General features: G+C 56.9%; 1 protein-coding gene across 1 annotated transcript in view; it reads right to left on the bottom strand.

Annotated features, from left to right (window-relative positions):
* Positions 1-19,783, bottom strand: part of LOC123351530 (myeloid cell surface antigen CD33-like) — a 146,453-nt gene extending 126,670 nt beyond the window's left edge. Inside the window, exons 1-5 of the mRNA XM_044990919.1 lie at positions 19,726-19,783; positions 14,478-14,627; positions 13,727-14,131; positions 10,176-10,496; positions 8,789-8,836 (exon numbers count right to left, since the gene is read on the bottom strand). Of these exons, the coding sequence (XP_044846854.1) occupies positions 8,789-8,836; positions 10,176-10,496; positions 13,727-14,131; positions 14,478-14,601 (898 nt within the window). The 5' untranslated portion in view covers positions 14,602-14,627; positions 19,726-19,783. The remainder of the gene's footprint in view (positions 1-8,788; positions 8,837-10,175; positions 10,497-13,726; positions 14,132-14,477; positions 14,628-19,725) is intronic.
* Between the last annotated feature and the right edge of the window lie 372 nt (positions 19,784-20,155).

Below are 20,155 nucleotides of genomic sequence, written 5' to 3'. Positions count from 1 at the left end.
AAGGGACCTCAGGAGGTATCTAGTCCAACCCCCTGCTCAAAGCAGGACCAATCCCCAACGAAATCATCCCAGCCAGGGCTTTGTCAATCCCGACCTTAAAAACTTCTAAGGAAGGAGATTCCACCACCTCCCTAGGGAACCCATTCCAGTGCTTCACCACCCTACTAGTGAAAAACCTAAACCTCCCCCACTGCAACTTGAGACCATTATTCCTTGTTCTGTCATCTGGTACCACTGAGAACAGTCTAGATCCATCCTCTTTGGAACCCCCTTTCAGGTAGTTGAAAGCAGCTATCAAATCCCTCCTCATTCTTCTCTTCTGCAGGCTAAACAATCCCAGTTCCCTCAGCCTCTCCTCATAAGTCATGTGCTCCAGCCCCCTAATCATTTTTGTTGCCCTCCCCTGAGCTCTTTCCAATTTATCCACATCCTTCTTGTAGTGTGGGGCCCAAAACTGGACACAGGACTCCAGATAAGGCCTCACCAGTGCTGAGTAGAGGGGAACAATCACATCTTTCAATTTACTTATACAACCCAAAATGCCGTTAGCCTTCCTGGCAACAAGGGCACACTGTTGACTCATATCCAGCTTCTCATCCACTGTAACCCCTAGGTCCTTTTCTGCAGAACTGCTGCCCAGCCATTTGGTCCCTAGTCTATAGCAGTGAATGGGATTCTTCAATTGTCCTTGTTGAACCTCATCAGGTTTCTTTTCGACCAATCCTCTAATTTGTCTAGGTCCCTCTCTATCCTATCCCTACCCTCCAGCATATTAATGAAGATATTGAACAAAACCGGCCGCAGGACCGGCCAGGGCTGCCCAGAGGAGTCAGGGGGCCTGGGGTCTTCAGTGGCAGGGAGCCCCCGCTGCTGAAATTCTGCTGAAGACCCAGCACTTCGGCGGTGGGTCCCAGGGCAGAAGGACACCCCCACCACCGAATTGCCGACGACAATCCAGAGCGGAAGATGCTCCGGAGCCCCGGGCCCCGGGAGAGTTTTCTGAGGCCCCCGGAGCGAGTGAAGGACACTGCTGCAGAGCCCCCAAAAAACTTTCGTGGGGGCCCCTGTGGGGCCTGGGGCAAATTGCTCCTCTTCCCCCCCCCCAGGCGGCCCTGGGACCAACCCTTGGGGTACTCCGCTTGATACCGGCTGCCAACTAGACATGGAGCCGTTGATCACTACCCGTTGAGCCCGACCATCTAGCCAGTTTTCTATTCACCTTACCGTCCATTCATCCAGCCCAGACTTCTTTAACTTGCCGGCAAGAATACTGTGGGAGACTGTATCAAAAGCTTTGCTAAAGTCAAGGAATAACACATCCACTGCTTTTCTCTCATCCACAGACCCAGTTATCTCATCATAGAAGGCAATTAGGTTAGTCAGGCATGACTTGCCCTTGGTGAATCCATGCTGACTGTTCCTGATCACTTTCCTCTCCTCTAAGTGCTTCAGAATGGATTCCTTGAGGACCTGCTCCATGATTTTTCCAGGCACTGAGGTGAGGCTGACTGGCCTGTAGTTCCCCGGATCCTCCTCCTTCCCACACTTTCCTTGACTTTCTTCTTCTTGCTAACATACCTGAAGAAACCCTTCTTGTTACTGTTAACAGCTCTTGCTAGCTGCAACTCCATGTGTGATTTGGCCTTCCTGATTTCACTCCTGCAGCCTGAGCAATATTTTTATACTCCTCCCTGGTCATTTGTCCAATCTTCTACTTCTTGTAAGCTTCTTTTTTGCGTTTAAGATCAGCAAGGATTTCACTGTTAAGCCCATCTGGTTGCCTGCCATATTTACTATTCTTTCTACACATCAGGATGGTTTGTTCCTGCAACCTCAATAAGGATTCTTTAAAATACAGCCAGCTCTCCTGGACTCCTTTCCCCTTCGTGTTATTCTTTCAGGGGATCCTGCCCATCAGGTCCCTGAGGGAATCAAAGTCTGCTTTTCTGAAGTCCAGGGTCTGTATTCTGCTGCTCTCCTTTCTTCCTTGTGTCAGGAAACTAAACTCGACCATCTCATGGTCAGTGCCTCCCATGGTCACTTTTGCTTCCCCTAATAACTCTTCCTGGTTCGTGAGCAGCAGATCAAGAAGAGCTCTGCCCCTAGTTGATTCCTCCAGCACTTGCACCAGGAAATTGTCCCCTACACGTTTCTAACAGTCTTGTCCCCCTGGGCACGCGAGCTGAACTGCAGGGTCCCCAGTGAGCCAGTCCCAGCCAGGGGCTCCCCGTCCACCTGCCACTGGAGCCAGGGGCTGGGAGTCCAGGGAGCAGCTGCAGCTGATGCTGAGCCACTGGCGCTGGCAGGACGAATTCAACCTGGTCCCTGGCCGGGAGTTGTCTGGAGAGAGCAGGAGACCCAGCGACAATACTCAGAGAATGAAATCCAGTGGCAGGGAGTCTCGTGGGTTAACCCCACTCACACTCGGCGAGCAGCTGGAATGTCCCCTGGGCAGAGCTCTCCTCGTTCTGGGCCCAGCACCCGTACAGCCCCCCGTCCTCGGCCGTCATGTTGGGCAGCTCCAGCCACAGCTGATTCATGGGGCGGGTGCACCCAATAGCTCGCCCTCCCCCACCCAGCTCAGCACTGCAGGCGGGGGCTGCTGGCGAGGGAGCAGAGGAACCGCAGGGAGTCGCCCTCACGGGCCGAGAGCTGTGAGCGGTTGGCCACCAGGGTGCTGGGATCTGGTAACAGGAATATCAATAAGCCACTCGCACCCTGAGCCAACCTGTCCCTGCCCAGGGGAGCGGGGGGGGGGGAATCGGGGCCAGCGCCCACTGGAGGGGAAAGTCCCCGTGCCCCACTCCCCACCCCCTAGTGATACCTTGGAATATCTGGGGGTCGCTCTTATTAGCTCTGGAGACAGTGATTTGCAGAGTCCTCACTGGACCCACGGCAACATGTTAGATTGGAGAGAGCCCCGCACTGACCCCCGACACACTGCCTGCAGCACGGCGCCCCCTAGATCCTTACACTGCATGTGCACACGCAGGGCCCGGCTGGCCGACCCGTAGGAATTCTTGGCCCAGCATCGATACTCGCCAGCGTCCCCTCTGCTGAGATTCGTCAGCTCCAGGTGCCTGGCCACTCCCTGTCCAGGGCTCAGGGACTCCTTCCCCTTGGCCCAGCTCAGGGTGGCTTCAGGTCTGCTCCCAGCCTCACAGCTCAGGCTCAGGGAGTCGCCCTCCTGGGTCTCCAGAGACACAATGTTGCACTCAGCCTTCAATGGGGCCGGCCCTGGAGAAGACGAGCAGGCAGGTTTTGCCCCCCCAAAGATCCTGTGCCAAGGAGCTGAGATGCAGCCACCTCTGGGGTGGGAAACGGAGGCTGTTTACATGAGGAGCCCTCACCCAGTGTGGAGACGTAGCCAGCTCTGGGGTCGGAGCACAATCTTGGTGCCTTGCCATGGCAGCAGGTCTCTGTCGCAGAGACCAGTCCCTGACCCATCTCATCCCCCCTGCCCAGCACCCCCTTAATGCCACCCCTGGGTCTGGAGACAGAGAGAACCAGGTCTGCTCCCCTCACCACCCTCCCGACAGGCCTGCGGCTGCCTTGGGCCCCCCCCTCCAGTCACGGACCAGCCTGGCCCAGCTGAGCCTGGGACCTGGCCCTGAGCACAGGCAGAGCGTGACTAGGAGGCGCTCGCTGATTCCCGGGGCTCACAGCGCGGCCTCTCACCGGTGTCTCCGTTGCTGGCCTGGTTCCCGGTGATGTTGGGGTGCCCAGTCGGGTCTGTAACACAAATCAGACGGGGGGCGGATCAGGGGGGACTGGACAGCCCCGGTGGCTATACAGGCCCCCCTCACCCAGCGTGGGGACGCAGCCAGCTCTGGGGTGGGTGCACAATCTCGGGGCCTTGCCATGGCAGCAGGTCTCTGTCACACAGATTGGGCCCTAACCCATCTCCTCCCCGCTGCCCAGAGCCCCCTAGTGCCACCCCCATGGGCTGGAGACAGAGGGAACCGGGCCCGATCCTCCCACCATCCTCCCTATGGCCTTAAGGTTCCCTGGGCTCTCCCCTCCGGGCACAGACTAGTCTGATCATGGGCGACATATGAACCGCCAGCTCAGGGAGGCTGGCCCCTGGCCCCGCCTCTTCTGCCCGAGGCCCCACCCCCACTGGAGCCCAGAACGCCCCCACCCCAGCTGCTGCCCCCCCGTCTAACCCTAGCTCCAGCCCCAGCGCTGCCCTGGGGGAACAGCGTGGGCAGGAGAGGACCTGGGGGCAGAGCACGGGTGGGGCCACGTAGGGCTGTCTGGGGCAGCTCAGCCTCCCCTGGCCTGCGATACCCGTCGCCCATGAGCCTAGCCAGGCTGAGCCTGGTGCCTGGCCCTGAGTGTGGGCAGAGCGTGACTAGGAGGCACTCGCTGATTCCCGGGGCTCGCAGCGCGGCCTCTCACCGGGGCGTCCGTTCCTGGTCTGGTTCCCACTGGTCTTAGGGAGCCCGTTCGGGTCTGTAACACAAACCAGACAGGGGGGATCAGCTGGGCTGGAGAGCACCAGGGTGGGGTGGGGGGGTCACTAGTGATCACTGAGCCTAGACATGGCCCCTCGCTGTGAGCTCAGCTGGGGGACGGGAAAGTCCCTGAAGTGACACAAGGCCCGTGGGCGGGGAAGGGAAGTGACAGACCCGACTGAGCCCCACCCAAGAGGCGCCCGACGGAACCCAGGGGCCGGGTTAGAGCCGCGCTGGGGAACCAGAACCGTGGGAAATGGAAACCCAAGGGACCAAAACTGGTTGGGCAAAGTTGGCAGAGTCACTAACGAGGGGGCGGGCTGCTTTAGCCTGGGTACTTGAGTGAGCGTCACCAGCGCCACCATCTGGGCGACTGGGCATTCAGTGTCCTGCTCCCCAAACGAGTCCTCCCCAGGGCGGGACAGAGCCAGGGGTCTAAATAATCCCACTCCCACCCCCATCCCAGACCCAGCCACCACCAGGGACATCAGACACCCCGTCATGGGTCCTTTGCCTTCCCCCCTCGGTTTGTCTCTCCCCAGCCCTCTCCTTTTGCACTCTGGCTTAGCTGGGCAGGCCTGGATATTTTGCAGCCCATCTGCACGCAGAGGGGCATCTGAAATCAACACACAGAACAGCCGGATGCTGGTACCATCTGGCCAGGCCTGGCAGGGTCCGTCCACGCTGCCCTCAAAGCCCCGCGGTGCCGAGACTCAGAGCCTGGGTCCGTTGGGTCGGGCTCGCGGGGCTCGGGCTGCGGGGCTCTGATTGCAGCTCGGACGTTACCTCTGAGGTCTGTGCAGACGTTTGGGGTTGGGATGGGGCTTGGGCTCAGACACGGGGGTGGGGGGGAGTTTCTTGCTAAATCTCCCTCCGGCTGAAGGGAACAAGGGCCGTCCTTACAGTGATGCCTGATTTGATCCTTCACCTTGCAAAGGTGGCCGTTGTTTTTCCCTCTGCCCTGGATCTGCAGCGCGAGGGTCACAGGCCATTTAACGGGGGTTTGCCCTGTGGCAGGGCGGGCCGAGGTCTCTGGGCACCGAGCCCAGAGCGTGTTTCGTGCCAGACAGTGACTGGGTCCCGTTAACCCTCTGCCCCATATAGAGCATCCACCGATCCCAGCAGAAAGGGGAGGTGTGGAGGAGACGTGGTGGGACAGCCTGTGGCGGGGAGGATCTCAGGGGGAACTGGGGTGGCTGGAGTGAGGGGAAATCCCAACAAGTGGGGATTGGAATTGGGGGTGTGGATCGCAGCACAGGAGGATTTTGGAAGCAGGACAAGTTGGGGAAGAGAAGGGAGCCTACTGCCCTTTATACAGCCCAAAATGCTGTTAGCCTTCTTGGCAACAAGGGCACACTGTCGACTGATATCCAGCTTCTCGTCCACTGTAACCCCTAGGTCCTTTTCTGCAGAACTGCTGCCTAGCCACTCAGACCCTAGTCTGTAGCAGTGCATGGGATTCTTCCGTCCTAAGTGCAGGACTCTGCACTTGTCCTTGTTGAACCTCGTTGAGCCCGATGATCTAGCCAGCTTTCTATCCACCTTATAGTCCATTCATCTAGACCATACTTCTTTAACTTGCTGGCAAGAATACTGTGGGAGACTGTATCAAAAGCTCTGCTAAAGTCAAGGAATAACACATCCACTGCTTCCCCGACATCCACAGAGCCAGTTTTCTTCTCATAGAAGGCAATTAGGTTAGTCAGGCATGACTTGCCCTTGGTGAATCCATACTGACTGTTCCTGATCACTTTCCTCTCCTCTAAGTGCTTCAGAATTGATTCCTTGAGGACCTGCTCCATGATTTTTCCAGGGACTGAGGTGACGCTGACTGGCCTGTAGTTCCCCGGATCCTCCTTCTTCCCTTTTTTAAAGATGGGCACTACATTAGTCTTTTTCCAGTCATCTGGGACCTCCCCCGATCGCCATGAGTTTTCAGAGATAATGGCCAATGGCTCTGCAATCACATCCACCGACTCCTTTAGCACTCTCGGATGCAGCGCATCCGGCCCCAAGGACTTGTGCTCGTCCAGTTTTTCTAAATAGTCCTGAACCACTTCTTTCTCCAAGGGCCGGTCACCTCCTCCCCATGCTGTGCTGCCCAGTGTAGCTGTCTGGGAGCTGACCTTGTTCGTGAAGACAGAGGCAAAAAAAGCATTGAGTACATGAGCTTTTTCCACATCCTCTGTCACTAGGTTGCCTCCCTCACTCAGTAAGGGGCCCACACTGTCCTTGACTTTCTTCTTGTTGCTAACATATCTGAATAAACTCTTCTTGTTACTCTTAACATCTCTTGTAGCTGCAACTCCAAGTGTGATTTGGCCTTCCTGATATCACTCCTGCAGCCTAGCAATATTTTTATACTCCTCCCTAGGCTTTTGTCCAATCTTCCACCTCTTGTAAGCTTCTTTTTTGCATTTAAGATCAGCAAGAATTTCACTGTTAGGCCAAGCTGGTCACCTGCCATATTTACTATTCTTTCTACACATCGGGATGGTTTGTTCATGCAACCTCAATTAGGATTCTTTAAAATACAGCCAGCTCTCCTGGACTCCTTTCCCCGCCATGTTATTCTCCCAGGGGATCCTGCCCATCAGTTCCCTGAGGGAGTCAAAGTCTGCTTTTCTGAAGTGCAGGGTCCGTATTCTGCTGCTCTCCTTTATTCCTTGTGTCAGGATCCTGAACTCGACCGTCTCATGGTCACTGCCTCCCAGGTTCTCATCCACTTTTGCTTCCCCTACTAACTCTTCCCGGTTTGTGAGCAGCAGGTCAGGAAGAGCTTTGCCCCTAGTTGGTTCCTCCAGCACTTGCACCAGGAAATTGTGCCCTACACTTTTCTGACAGTCTCGTCCCCCTGGGCCCACGAGCTGAACTGCAGGACCCCCTGTGAGCCATTACCAGCCAGGGGCTCCCCGTCCACCTGCCACTGGAGCCAGGGGGTGGGAGTGCAGGGAGCAGCTGCAGCTGACGCTGGGCCCCTGGCACTGGCAGGACGAGTTCAACTCAGTCCCCAGCCGGGGGCTGTCTGGGGAGAGCAGGAGACACAGTGACAATAGTCAGAGAGAGAAATCCAGTGGCTTGAAGTCCCACTCACATTTGACAATCAGCCTGAACGTCCCCTGGGCAGAGCTCTCCTCGTTCTGGGTCCAGCACCAGTACAGCCCCCCCGTCCTCAGCTATCATGTTGGGTAGCTCCAGTCACAGCTGATTCACCCCCATGGGAGGGCACCCGCAATGGTTCGGCTCCCCATCACCCAGCCAAGCGCAGCAGGGGGGCTGCTGGTGACAGAGCAGAGGGACCACAGGGAGTCGCCCTCCCAGGCCATGAGCTGTGACCTGTTTGCCACCAGGGTGCTGGGATTTGGGAACAGGAATAACAGAAGCCACTCGCACACTGAGCCAGCCAGTCCCTGTCCGGGGTCCGGATCGGGTCCACCACCCCCTAGAGGGGAAAGTCCCCGTGTCCCACTCCCCACCCCCTAGCAATACGTCGGAATAGCTGGGAGTTGCTCCTGTTAGCTTTGGAGATGGTGATTTGCAGAGTCCTCATTGCAGCTGAAATACCCACAGCAACACGTTAGCTTGGACAGTGCCCCCCACTGACTCCCTGATCCGCAGCCCAGCACCCCCCAATGACCCCTTGCCACACTGCAGCACGGCGCCCCCAGCGTAGGAATTCTTGGCCCAGCACCGATACTCCCGAGCGTCCCCTCTGCTGAGATTCAGCAGCTCCAGGTACTCGGCCCCTCCCTGGCCCCTCCCCCGGCTCAGGGACTCGTTCCCCTTGGCCCAGCTCAGGGTGGTCTCGGTTCTGCTCACAGCCTCACAGCTCAGGCTCGGGGAGTCGCCCTCCTGGGTCTCCAGAGACACAATGTCACACTCACCTTCAATGGGGCCGGCGCTAGAGGAGACGAGCAGGCAGGTGTCCCCCCGCCCCGAGATCCCCTGCCAAGGAATCGAGATTCAGCCACCTCTGGGGTGGGAAACGGGGGCTGTTTACATGAGGAGCCCTCGCCCAGTGTGGAGACGTAGCAGCTCTGGGGTCAGAGAACAATCTTGGTGCCTTTCCATGGCAGCAGGTCTCCGTTGCAGAGATCAGTCCCTGACCCATCTCCTCCCCACTGCCCAGCGCACCCTAGTGCTGCCCCGGGATCTGGAGACAGAGGGAACCGGGTTCTCTCCCTTCACAACCCTCCCCACAGTCCTGAGGCTGTCTTGGGCTCTCCCCTCCAGGCACGGATCAGCCTGGCTCAGCTGAGCCTGGTGCCTGGCCCTGAGCGTGGGCAGATCGTGACTAGGAGATTCCCAGGGCTCGCAGCGCGGCCTCTCACCGGGGCGTCCGTTCCTGGTCCCAGTGGTGTTGGGGAGCCCGGTCGGGTCTGTAACACAAACCAGACACGGGGGGGATTAGGGGGACTGGACAGCACTGCGTGGGGGGGGTCACTAGTGATCTCTGAGCCTAGACATGGCCCCTCGCTGTGAGCGGAACCCAGGGGCCAGGTTAGGGCCATGCCGGGGAACCAGAGCCGTGGGACATGGAAACCGAAGGGACCAGAAGTGGTTGGTCAAAAAATGGCCTAATTGGCAAACTCACTAATGAGGGGCTGGCCTGCTACAGCCTGGGTACTGGAGCAAGTGTGACCAGCGCCACTGTCTGCCGGGCGCCTGGGCATTCAGCATCCTGCTCCCCAAACGTGTCCAGCCCAGGGCGGGACAGAGCCAGGGGTCTAAATAACCCCACTCCCACCCCACCCCAGACCCAGCCACCACCAGGGACATCAGACACCCCCGTCATGGGTCCTTTGCCTTCCCCCCTCGGTTCGTCTCTCCCCAGCCCTCTCCTTTTGCCCCCGGGCTTGGCCGGCCAGGCCTGGGTATTTTGCAGCCCGGCTGCACCCAGACGGGCATCTGAAATCAACACCCAGAACAGCCGGATGCTGGTACCGTCTGGCCAGGCCTGGCAGGGTGCATCCCTGCTGCCCTCAAAGCCCCGCGGCGCCGAGGCTCAGAGCCTGGGTCCGTTGGGTCGGGCTCGCGGGGCTCGGGCTGCGGGTCTCTGATTGCAGCGCGGACGTTTCCTCCGAGGTCTGAGCAGAAGTTCGGGGTTGGGCTGGGGCCTGGGCTCAGACACGGGCGGGGGATTGGGGGGCAGGTTCCTTCTAAATCTCCCTCCGGCTGAAGGGAACAAGGGCCGTCCTTACACTGATGCCTGATTTGATCCTTCACCTCGCAAAGGCGGCAGCTGATTTTCCCTCTGCCCTGGATCTGCAGCGCGAGGGTCACAGGCCATTGAACGGGGGTTTGCCCTGGGGCAGGGCAGGCCGAGGTCTCTGGACACAGAGCGACAGCCCGGAGGGATCTCAGGGGGAACTGGGGTGGCTGGTATGAGGAGGGGAATCCCAGCAAGGGGGGACTGGAATGGGGTGGTAGATCCCAGCACAGGAGGTTTCTGGGGGCAGGGCAGTTTGGGGGTAGAGGGGGGAGCCATAGGCAAGGGGAGGGGCAGGAAGGGGTGAAGATCCCAAGGGAGAAGGGGCTGCACGGTGTGGGGTGAAGGGGCCTGGAGTAGAATTGGCTGAGGGTGCCTGGTGGGGGGTGGGGATCCCAGCACAGGGCTGAGTTGGGGGAGGGGCTGGAGGGCAGGGCTGGGAGTCCAGGGGGGAATCCCAGCAGAGGGGGCTGGTGGCCGGCGTGGAGGGGCTAGGGGGGGTCACTCACAGCTGACGTGAAGCCGGATGGTTCTGTTGGTGGAAGGTCCCCGTGGTGGCCTGTAGGTGACGCTGCAGACGAGCTCTTTGCCGTGGTCCCCCGGGCCGGGCGTGAAGCTGAGCGCGGAGCTGTGGGCCCAGGTGCCGTTCGCCAGCTGGGCTGAGACGTCCCGGGCTGTGTCGTTGAACGGCCCCGTCCAGGTGACTCGGGGAGGGGGCCCGGAGCAGCGCCCAGGGGCCGTGCAGGTCACAGTCACCGGCTCCCCGGCCAGCAGCGTCCCTGGCAGCCCCCGCGCCGGCGAGATCTGGATCTCTGGCTCCTCCGTCAGCCCTGAGACACGGGGAGAGGGAAGAGAATCGCTCAGGGAGATGAGATGTTTGACCTTTAGGGGTGTGGCCCCGAACAGGCCTCACGACAGGGACTGGCTGGCTCAAGGGGGCTGTGAGCAGTGTCATAAATATAGAGGGAAGAGTAACAACTCTCTGTGTGCAGTAGCATCAAATCCCTCGTTGGCAGCTGTACTAAATCGCCTTCCTGTAAGGGATTCATCAGCTCAAATAACCTAGTTGGCACCTGACCAGAAGGACCAATGAGGAAAGAAGAAACTTTCAAATCTGTGGGGGTCGGGGGAGGATTTGTTTGTTGCTGTCTTTGTTGTTCCCTCTCTGGACGGAGGGAGAGACCGAGCAGGTACAACAGCTCCTGAAAATATTCCTGGAAGAATAGATCTAAAACCACAGATATTGGAAGTAGGCAAGGAAAGGCGCAAGGTTATCTTGTGTTTTAGCTTGTGAGTTTTCCTAGGCTACAGATGAAGTTTGATTCCTGTTTTTGTAACTGTGAAGCTGAGCCAGAGGGGAATCCTCTGTGTTTGAAATCTTTTATTTACCCTGTGAAGTTACCTTCCAAACTGATTTTAGCAGGTGTGATTCTTTTTTTATATATATAAATAAAGTTCTTCTTTTAAGAACCTGATTGATTTTTAGTGTCCTGAAGACAAAGAGTCTGGTCTGTGCTCACATTGCTAACCAACTGGTTGATACATTATTCTCCAGCCTCCACAGGAAAGGGGGTGAAGGGGCTTCGGGGATATTTTGGGAGGAGAGGGATTCCAAGTTACCTTTCCCTGCATTTTTCTATAACTCACTTGGTGATGGCAGCAATAGCGTCCAAGGAGAGGAGAAGGGATTTGTGCCTTGGGGAAGGTTTAACCTCAGCTGGTAGAATATAAGCTTAAGGGGTCTTTCATGCAGCTCCCCACATCTGTACCCCAGAGTTCAGAGTGGGGGGGACCCTCACAAGCGGTGACTGCGGCTGCTCTTACCTGCAGGGACGGCTCTAGGTTTTTTGCCGCCCCAAGCAAAAAAAATTTTGGCTGCCCCCCCGCCCCCATACATGAGCCCCCCCGCCCACCTGTGCCCCCCACTCACACCCCGTGTTGCCCTAGCACTGGGCTCCCCCCCAAATGTGGGATCCGCTACCAGCACACTGCAGCCGAGCCCTGGCCCAGCTGCGACTCTGTCCCCATGCAGGTGGAGCTGCTGGGCGGCGCGGAGCGGGAGTACTCCCAGGTGGCGGCGCGGCTACGGGGTGGCGCAAAGAACACGGCCCCCTCCCTGGGCTTCGCAGCACTGCTGGTGGCCAAGGTGGATCAGTTCGTGCTCACCGCCCTCACCCCCGACATGCTGGTGGCCGAGGACCTGGAGAGCCCCCTGGACCTGCTGCTCTTCAGCCTCACGGTGCCCTGGCCCAGCCCCAGCAGGAGGGAAGGCGAGGATCTCCGGCTGCGGGGCTACCTGCTCAGCACCGACGAACCCAGCCGGCCGCTCACCTCCTCACACACTCCAGGAGCCCCTCGCCGCCATCGCAGCCCGGGCTCGGCTCCAGGGGAACCCGCTTCCCTCCCTCCCCGGCTCCTCACACACACTGGGCAGGGCTGCCCAGAGGATTCAGGGGCCTGGGGCAAAGCAATTTTGGGGGCCCCTTCCATAAAAAAAAGTTGCAATACTATAGTAACATGTATTTGGAAATGTAAAAAATAACTAGTGAAAATTAATTTGTAATAATTTGAAAAATACACCAAATACATGATTTAAAAACATGAACTGCTTTACTGGTCTGTCTACATTGGCAGTTACACAATGGGCTGTCGCTGGGTGAGGGTGATGGTTGGTGCCAATGGGCTGTCACTGCCTGGAGGTGGTGCTGCTGTTGCCCAGGGCTGGGTGGGGAGCTGGGCTCTGGGGGGTGCCCGGCTCACAGGGGCTGGGCTCAGGACTGTGGGGAGATGGGGTTGGAGGTTGTCTGGCTCAGAGGGGCTGGGCTCAGAGCTGGGGGTCTGGAGTGGAAGGGGTCGGGGGGGGCCCAGCTAACGTGGCTGGGCTTGGAGATGAGGGTCAGGGCTGTGGGGGATGGGGTTGGGGGTGCCCAGCTCAGATGGGCTGGGCTCAGAGCTGGGGGTCAGGGCTGTGGGGGGAATGGGGTTAGGGGGGTGCCCAGCTCAGAGGGGCTGGGCTCGGAGCTGGGGGTCAGGGCTGTGGGGGGGTGTCTGGATCAGAGGGGCTGGGTTCAGATCTGGGGGTCTGGGGTGGAGGGGGATGGGGTTGGGGGGTGCCCAGCTGAACGGGGCTGGGCTTGGAGATGAGGGTCAGGGCTGTGGGGGGAATGGGGTCGGGGGTACCCAGCTCAGAGGGGCTGGGCTCGGAGCTGGGGGTCAGGGCTGTGGGGGAAATGGTGTCAGGGGGGTGTCCGGCTCAGAGGGGCTGGGCTCGGAGCTGGGGGTCAGGGTTGTGGGGGGAATGGGGTCAGGGGGGTGTCCGGCTCAGAGGGGCTGGGCTCAGAGCTGGGGGTCAGAGCTGTGGGGGGAATGGGGTCAGGGGGGTGTCCGGATCAGAGGGGCTGGGCTCGGAGCTGGGGGTCAGGGCTGGGCCTGGGGGATAATGGGGTCGTGGGGTGCCTGAATACCACCTCCCTGAGACCCCCCCTTCCCTGGCCCCTGACTGCCCCCCCCCACACAGAACCTGTGCCCCCTCCCTGCCCCCTGAGTGTCCCCGGGACTCCCTGCCCCTTAGCCAACCCCCGGCCCCGGCCGCTTACCCCCAGCTCAGCGCGCGCCTCGAGGAGCGGCCCTGCCCAGCACTGCAGCCGCCTGGCTCTGGGGGGGGGGGCTGAGCTCTTCCCCGCTCAGAGCCACGTGGTCAGGGGAGGAGCCGCGCGGCCCGGATCTCAAAGCCCCGCCACCTGACCACGCGGCTCGGAGCGGGGCGGGGCTCAGCCACCCCCCCGCCCGGAGCCAGGTGGCTGTTTAGGACCCGGGCGCGAACAAGCGGAGGAGGAGCGGCCTGTCCCCTGCAGCCAGGCAGGGCCGCGCTACTGGTCAGGGGCCGCCCCGCCCCCGCAAGCGGAGCCGGGAGCGCGGCCCTGCCCCGGCTGCAGGGGACGGGCCGCTCCTCGGCTCGCAGCGGCGGGATGAGCTGGGGCCCCAGCTTTTGCCGCCCACTATATTTTGCCACCCTAGGCACCAGCTTGTTTAGCTGGTGCCTAGAGCCGCCCCTGCTTACCTGGCACGGAGATGGTGAGTGAAGGGTCAGCGCCATCGGAATTGGAGCGGTAAGTGTGTTCTAACAGGCCTTTCTCGAAGCTAAAGAAATACTTCCCGGCATCCATCCGTCGGGCATCACTGATTTGCAGGGAGCAGTCGCCGCGCGTCAGATTCCCCGTCAGCCAGAACCGGCCCTGGGTCTCCTGCGACACCCCGTATCTGGTGGCACTGCTGGCCACGGGAGGATCCTTGCCCACAGTAGCAGGCTCCTTGTACCAGTATCCGTAGAGCTGAGCCGAGGGATTGTCGGTGTCGTACGAGGCTGGGTACGTGAAGGTGCAGGGGACGAGAACGCAGAGACCCTCCTGCACCGACACCGACTGCGGCACCGTCAGGGTAACTTCAGGTGGCTGGGCCAGGGACCCTGCAGGGGATGAGGAGGGATCAAAGTGGGACCCATAGAGAGGAGAGACCCCCCCAAACTCCCCCCACAGCTCTGCCGGTGCCCCTCACTCCCGACCTGCAGCCCCATGTGAGCACAGCCCTGGGTCCTCAACCAATTCTCACTCCATTTACTTTCCATCCCTCCCTACATCGAGCCCCCTGCCCCCACTCCCTGTCACTCAGCGCCCCCTAGCACCACACTGGGGCACTTGGCTCCCCTCCCACTCTGGCCAGTCTCCCTTCCAAGTCCTGGGACAGACCTGGCCCCGCTTAGCGCAGGTTCTGCCCTTCCCCCTGCCCTGGGGCTGCAGGTGCTGCTTACTTACCCCTCCAGAGCAGGGCGAGGATCAGGACCCTCAGCGTGGCAGGACCCCCTGCTCTCCAGTGGGGGCCCTGAGGCGGGAGCTCCCTTTCCCCAGCGTCCTGCTGTGGCATCGGGACTCTGCCCATGACTGGGGCATCCGGCTGGTTCAAACCTAGAGACAGACGGGGGGTGAGAAGTGTGAGAGCAGAGGCTGTTTGGGGGGGCAAAGATCTGCCTGGGGAACCATCAGTGCTGCTGGGCTCTGGAGGGGACTGATCTGGGGCTGCTGGCAGCGTGGGGACCTCCCACCCACACAGAAAACCCCAAATCACCAGATGGTCCTGAGAGATCATGAGCTAAAAAAATCCTTAAATTGGTGAAAAAAACCTGAGATTTTTTTTAAGAATCATGAGAGCGGCCAGAAAAACACAAGCTGGTGACAGAAGGTCGGAAGGCAGCGCTGCTCAGTGCGTGCTTTGCTTCAGTCTTCCCACAAAAAACAACATGTGAGTGGGAAATCAGCAAAGTTACCACGGACAACAAAGGGGAAGGGCTGCAGATCGGGATCAGTAAAGAACACATCAGGGATGTTCTGGCCAATTTGAATGAATTCAGATAAGTGGGGCGGGAAGCTGTTTAACCCAGGGGGGCTGAAGGAATTAGTGGAAGAAATCTTGGAGCCACTGGCAATAATATTTGCAAACTCATGGATGCCAGGAGAGGTCCCAGAAGATGGGGGAAGGGCTAACAGAGGGGCCATCTTTAAAAGGGGAAAAGGGAGGAGCTGGGTAACTACAGACCAATCAGCCTGACCTCCACACCTGGAAAGCTACTAGAGCAATGTATAAAACCTTCAATTTGTGAGGCCGAAGGGGTGATCACCAGCATGGATTTACCAAGAACAAATGCTGCCAAACCAGCTTGGTTTCCTTCTTTGATGAGGTAACTGAACTAAGAACTTTGCCATTACTGTATATAATTGATTCCATTTAACCAATTCTAGCTCTCATCTCTACCTTTTTCCTTTTATGAATAAACCTTTAGGTTTTAGATTCTAAAGGATTGGCAACAGCGTGATTTGTGGGTAAAATCTGATGTGTATATTGACCTGGGGTTTGATTCTTTGGGATAGAGAGAACCTTTTTCTTTTATTGGGGTGTTGGTTTTCATAACCATTCATTCCCCAGGATGAGTGGCTCTGGTGGTGATACTGGGACACTGGAGTGTCTAAGGAAATTTCTTGTGTTGGTCACTGGGGTAAAACCAAAGTCCTCTTTGTCTCGCTGGTTTGGTTTGCCTTAGAGATGGAAAAACCCAAGCCTTGGGCTGTAACTGCCCTGTTTAAGCAATTGGTCTTGAATTGGCACTCTCAGTTGAGTCCCACCAGAACCGCATCGTCACAATGTGATTCCAGCAGTTGAAGGCCAATAAGCCTAACTTCAGTGACGGGCAAACTGGCTGAAATTATAGTAAAGTGAAAGTATAGCAAAGAGCAGAATGATCAGATGCAGAGATTTGTTGGGGAAGACTCAATACGGTTTTTGTAAAGGGAAATCATGGGTCGCCAAACTACTAGAATTTTTTGACGGAATCAACAGCATGTGGACAAGGGTGACCCAGTCGATGTCCTTAGATTTTCAAAAGACTTGGACAAGGTTCCTCCCAAAAATACTCTTCTGCAAAGTGAGCTGTCATGGGATAAGTGGGAAGGGATCAGTAAATGGTTAAAAGCTAAGAAACCAAGGATGGGAATAAAAGGCTAATTTTCACAGTGGAGAGAGGTGAATAGTGGTGTCCCCAGGGGTCTGTACTGGGACCAGGGCTGTTCAACATGTTCATAAATGATCTGGAAAAAAGGGGTAAACAGGGAGGTGGAAAAGTTTGCGGATGATACAAAACTACTCAAGAGAGTTAAGTTCAAAGCTGACTGCGATGAGCTACAAAGGGATCTTACAAAACTGGGTGACTGGGCAACAAAATGGCAGATGAAATTCAATGTTAATAAATGCAAAGTTATGCGCATTGAGAAACATACTCCCAACTATACATATAAAGTGATGAGGTATAAATTAGCTGTTACCACTCAAGGAAGAGATCTGGGAGTCACCATGGATAGTTCTCTGAAAACATCCACTCAATGTTCAGCGGCTGTCAAAAAACCTAACAGAATGTTGGGAATCATTAAGAAAAGGAAAGATAATAAGACATAAAATATCATATTGCCTCTATATAAATCCATGGTACGTGCACATCTTGAATACTGTGTGAAGTTCTGTGGCCCTATCCCAAATTGGATTGCTAAAAAAGTTCAGAAAAAGGCAATAAAACTGATTAGGGGATGGAACAGCTTCCGTATGAGGAGAGATTACTAAGACTGGGACTGTTCAGCTTGGAAAAGAGACGACTAAGGGGGGATATGATAGAGGTCTGTAAAATCATGACTGGTGTGGAGACAGTAAATAAGGGAGTGTTATTTACTCCTTCCCATAACACAAGAACTAGGAGTTCCCCAATGAAATTAATAGGCGGCAGGTTTAAAAAAAATGTAAGGAAGTATTTCTTCACACACAGTCAACCTGTGGAACTCTTTGCCAGAGGATGTTGTGAAGGCCAAAACTATAACAGGGTTCAAAAAGAATTGGATTAATTCATAGAGGATAGGTCAATCAATGGATTATTAGCCACGATGTACAGGGATAGTGTCTATAGCGTCTTTGTGCCAGGAGCTGCCAATGGGCAACAGGGGATGGGTCACTTGATGATTCCCTGTTCTGTCCATCTCCCCGGGACACCTGGCATTGGCCACTGTCAGAAGACAGGATACTGGGCTAGATTGTCCTTTGGTCTGACACAGTCTGGCTGTTCTTATGGAGAAAAGTGGACTTGGTGGAACTATCATTAAGTGGATACAGAACAATTAAACAACCGCAAACAATGAGTAACTGTTAATGGAACGATGTGGGATTGGAGGGAGGTCTCAAGTGGGGCTCCCCAGGGATTTGTTCTAGGTCCCGTGTTGTTTAACATCTTTATCAATGACGTGGATGTAGGACTAGGGAGCAGACTGATCAAATCTGCAGATGACACAAAGCTGGGAGGAGTTGCCAACACTTTGGAAGATGGAGCTAAAATTCAGAGGAAACTTGATAAATTGGAGAATTGGGCTGTAGCTGACACAATGAAATTCATCAAGGACAAACGGAAGATGCTCCACGTAGGGAACAAAAACCAAATGCACAAATACAAGATGGGGAAGAACTGGCCTGGCAGCAGCACTGCTGAGAAGGAGTTTGGAGTTGTGGTGGATCACAACCTCGACAGGAGTCAGCAATGTGATGCTGTTGCAAAAAAAAACCCCAAACAAATGCAATGTCAGGTTGCATGAACAGAGGCAGAGCATGCAAGTCAGGAGAGGTGACAGTACCGCTCTATGCCCCAGCTGGAGGACTGTGTCCAGTTTTGGTCACCAATGTATAGAAAGGATGTAGAGAAATTGGAAAGGATTCAGAGGCGAGGGATCAAAGGGATGGAATGGAAGCCCTAGGGGCACAGCCTGAAGGAACTGGGTATGACTAGTTTGGAAAAGAGATTGGTGGGGTGAGAGGGGACATTATCACAGTTTTCAAGTACTGGACAGGCTGCCATAGAGAATCTGGAGAAAAGTTGTTCTCTCTCGCCCCAGAGAACAGGATCAGGGGCAACAGGTTCAAACTACAGCAGCGTTGACTGAGATTTAATCTCACAGAAAACTCCCCAGCAGTGAGAGCAGTTGGACAATGGAGCAGATGCCCAGGGAGATCGTGGAAGCTCCTTCACTCGAGGGTTTTGAGAGGAGGCTGGACAGCATCTGTCTGGGATGGGTTAGATCAGTTGTCCCCAACCTTTTTCGTCTGGCAGGCGCCAGACGACGAGCCACAGAGGACCGTGGCAGTGAATGAGCATCGGCCGAAATTCTGCCAACAAGCGGCAATGTCGATAGGTGTTGCCGCTGAAATGCCACCAAGAAGCAGCATCATCCAGAGGCGTCGTGGCCGAAATGCTGCTGATTTTCGGCGGCATTTTGGTGGCAACACCTCTGGGTGACGCTGCTTCTCAGCAGCATTTTGACTGATGCTCATCTGCCGGCCAGTATGTGGGCACATTTAGATGCTCCAGCGGGTGCCATGGCACCCGCGGGCGCTGTATTGTGGACCCCTGGGATAGACCCAACTAATCCTACATCTTGGCAGTGGTTGGGCTAGGTGACCCCTGTCGTCCCGTCTCACCCTGTGGGTCTGTGATTCTAAGATTCGCTAAAAAATCCTGAGATTTAAACATCAGGAACCCACCCCCCGCCCCAAAATTCACTAATAAATCCTGAGATTTCCTCTAAGAATCACGTGATTGGCTGAAAAAGGTTTCAACATCCTGAGACTGGGTTTTTAAATCCACAGATTTGTGCTTTGCCTCCAAACCCCCTGTTGTTTGCAGCCCGTTGGCTCAGCCCCCGCCCCCCCCCCACCAGTGATGGTGTCGCACGGTGAGGGGCTGGTTCTGCAGGGACCCAGTGGAACTGGACGTGGGTAAATCATCCCTGGGGTGGGGGTGCTGCAGAGAGCTCATGGCTCCTCCCCTCTGCAGACAGGGTGGGGCACTAATGCTGCCCTCTCTGCCCCACAGCTGCATTCTCCCCTCCCCCGCTCCACCCTGCTCCTCCTGCAGCTGGGACTCTCCTCATTGTCAGTGTTACGGACCCTCCATCCTCTTCATTCTTGTGAGAATGGTGGGGCCCACTCCCGCCTTCCCCTCCTCACATGTGAATTGGGCCACACTTTGTGCTGATCCAACTCCACGGGGGGCAATGGAGTGAGCGCACTTGGACTATGGGTGAGAAGTTTGCACATATGTGCTCAACCTGGGGTATCTATAAATACGCCTTCTGCAATGCCTGCCCTCCCTGCCCCCCAAAACCACCCCCATGGGGAAGGGGAACCCTCGGCAGTTCCATTTCCCACCATCCCTCTGATGCCCTCAGATGCTCTTGGGAAGAAGGCTGAGGGATGGGAGCTGGGGAACCCCCTGCTGTACGTGGCCCCCGAAGCCAACGCCTCCAGTGTGGTCCCCATGGTGGGGGAGCCCTGGGGCGGGATCCTGCTCGGGCTGGAGGGGCACAGGCAGAGCTGTGGGGGCGGGGAGCCCAGGGCTGGGATAACAAGGGGCTGCGGGTCGGGATTGAGGGGCAGCCCAGTCTCCGCAGACCTTCCAGCTCCCTCCCCCTCATTTCAACTCACCCCTAGACCTGCAGAGGGGGGCTCAGCACCCGGCTCTCAGACCCTGCAGCCTGGGTTCCTCAGGGTTTGTGACTCTGAGCCTGGGAAAGCAGCATGCACAGGAACCTGAAAGGAGAAGTAGGCGCTGGCAGGGGCGGTTGTGGGGAGATGCTTTCTCAGAAACCCCAGAATCAGCATCTGCCAACTTCCCCTCCCTCTGGCTGGCACTGCCTGCAGCTTCCCTGCAACAGGGGCAGGCTGCATATTGCTTGTGGGGATGGAAATAGAACCCAGGAGTCCTGGCTATGAGCCCTGCAAAACCCCCACTCTCCTCCCAGAGTTCGGACAGAAACCGGGAGTCGTGATTCTCTGCCTCCACCCACCACTGTAACCCACTAGACCCTGCTCCCCTCCCAGAGCTGTGAAACAACCCAGGAGTCCTGGCTCCCAG

This window comes from Mauremys mutica, chromosome 17 (genome assembly GCF_020497125.1).
Source record: "Mauremys mutica isolate MM-2020 ecotype Southern chromosome 17, ASM2049712v1, whole genome shotgun sequence".
NCBI lineage: Eukaryota > Metazoa > Chordata > Testudines > Geoemydidae > Mauremys > Mauremys mutica.
This window is presented reverse-complemented; position numbering and strand designations above follow the sequence as displayed.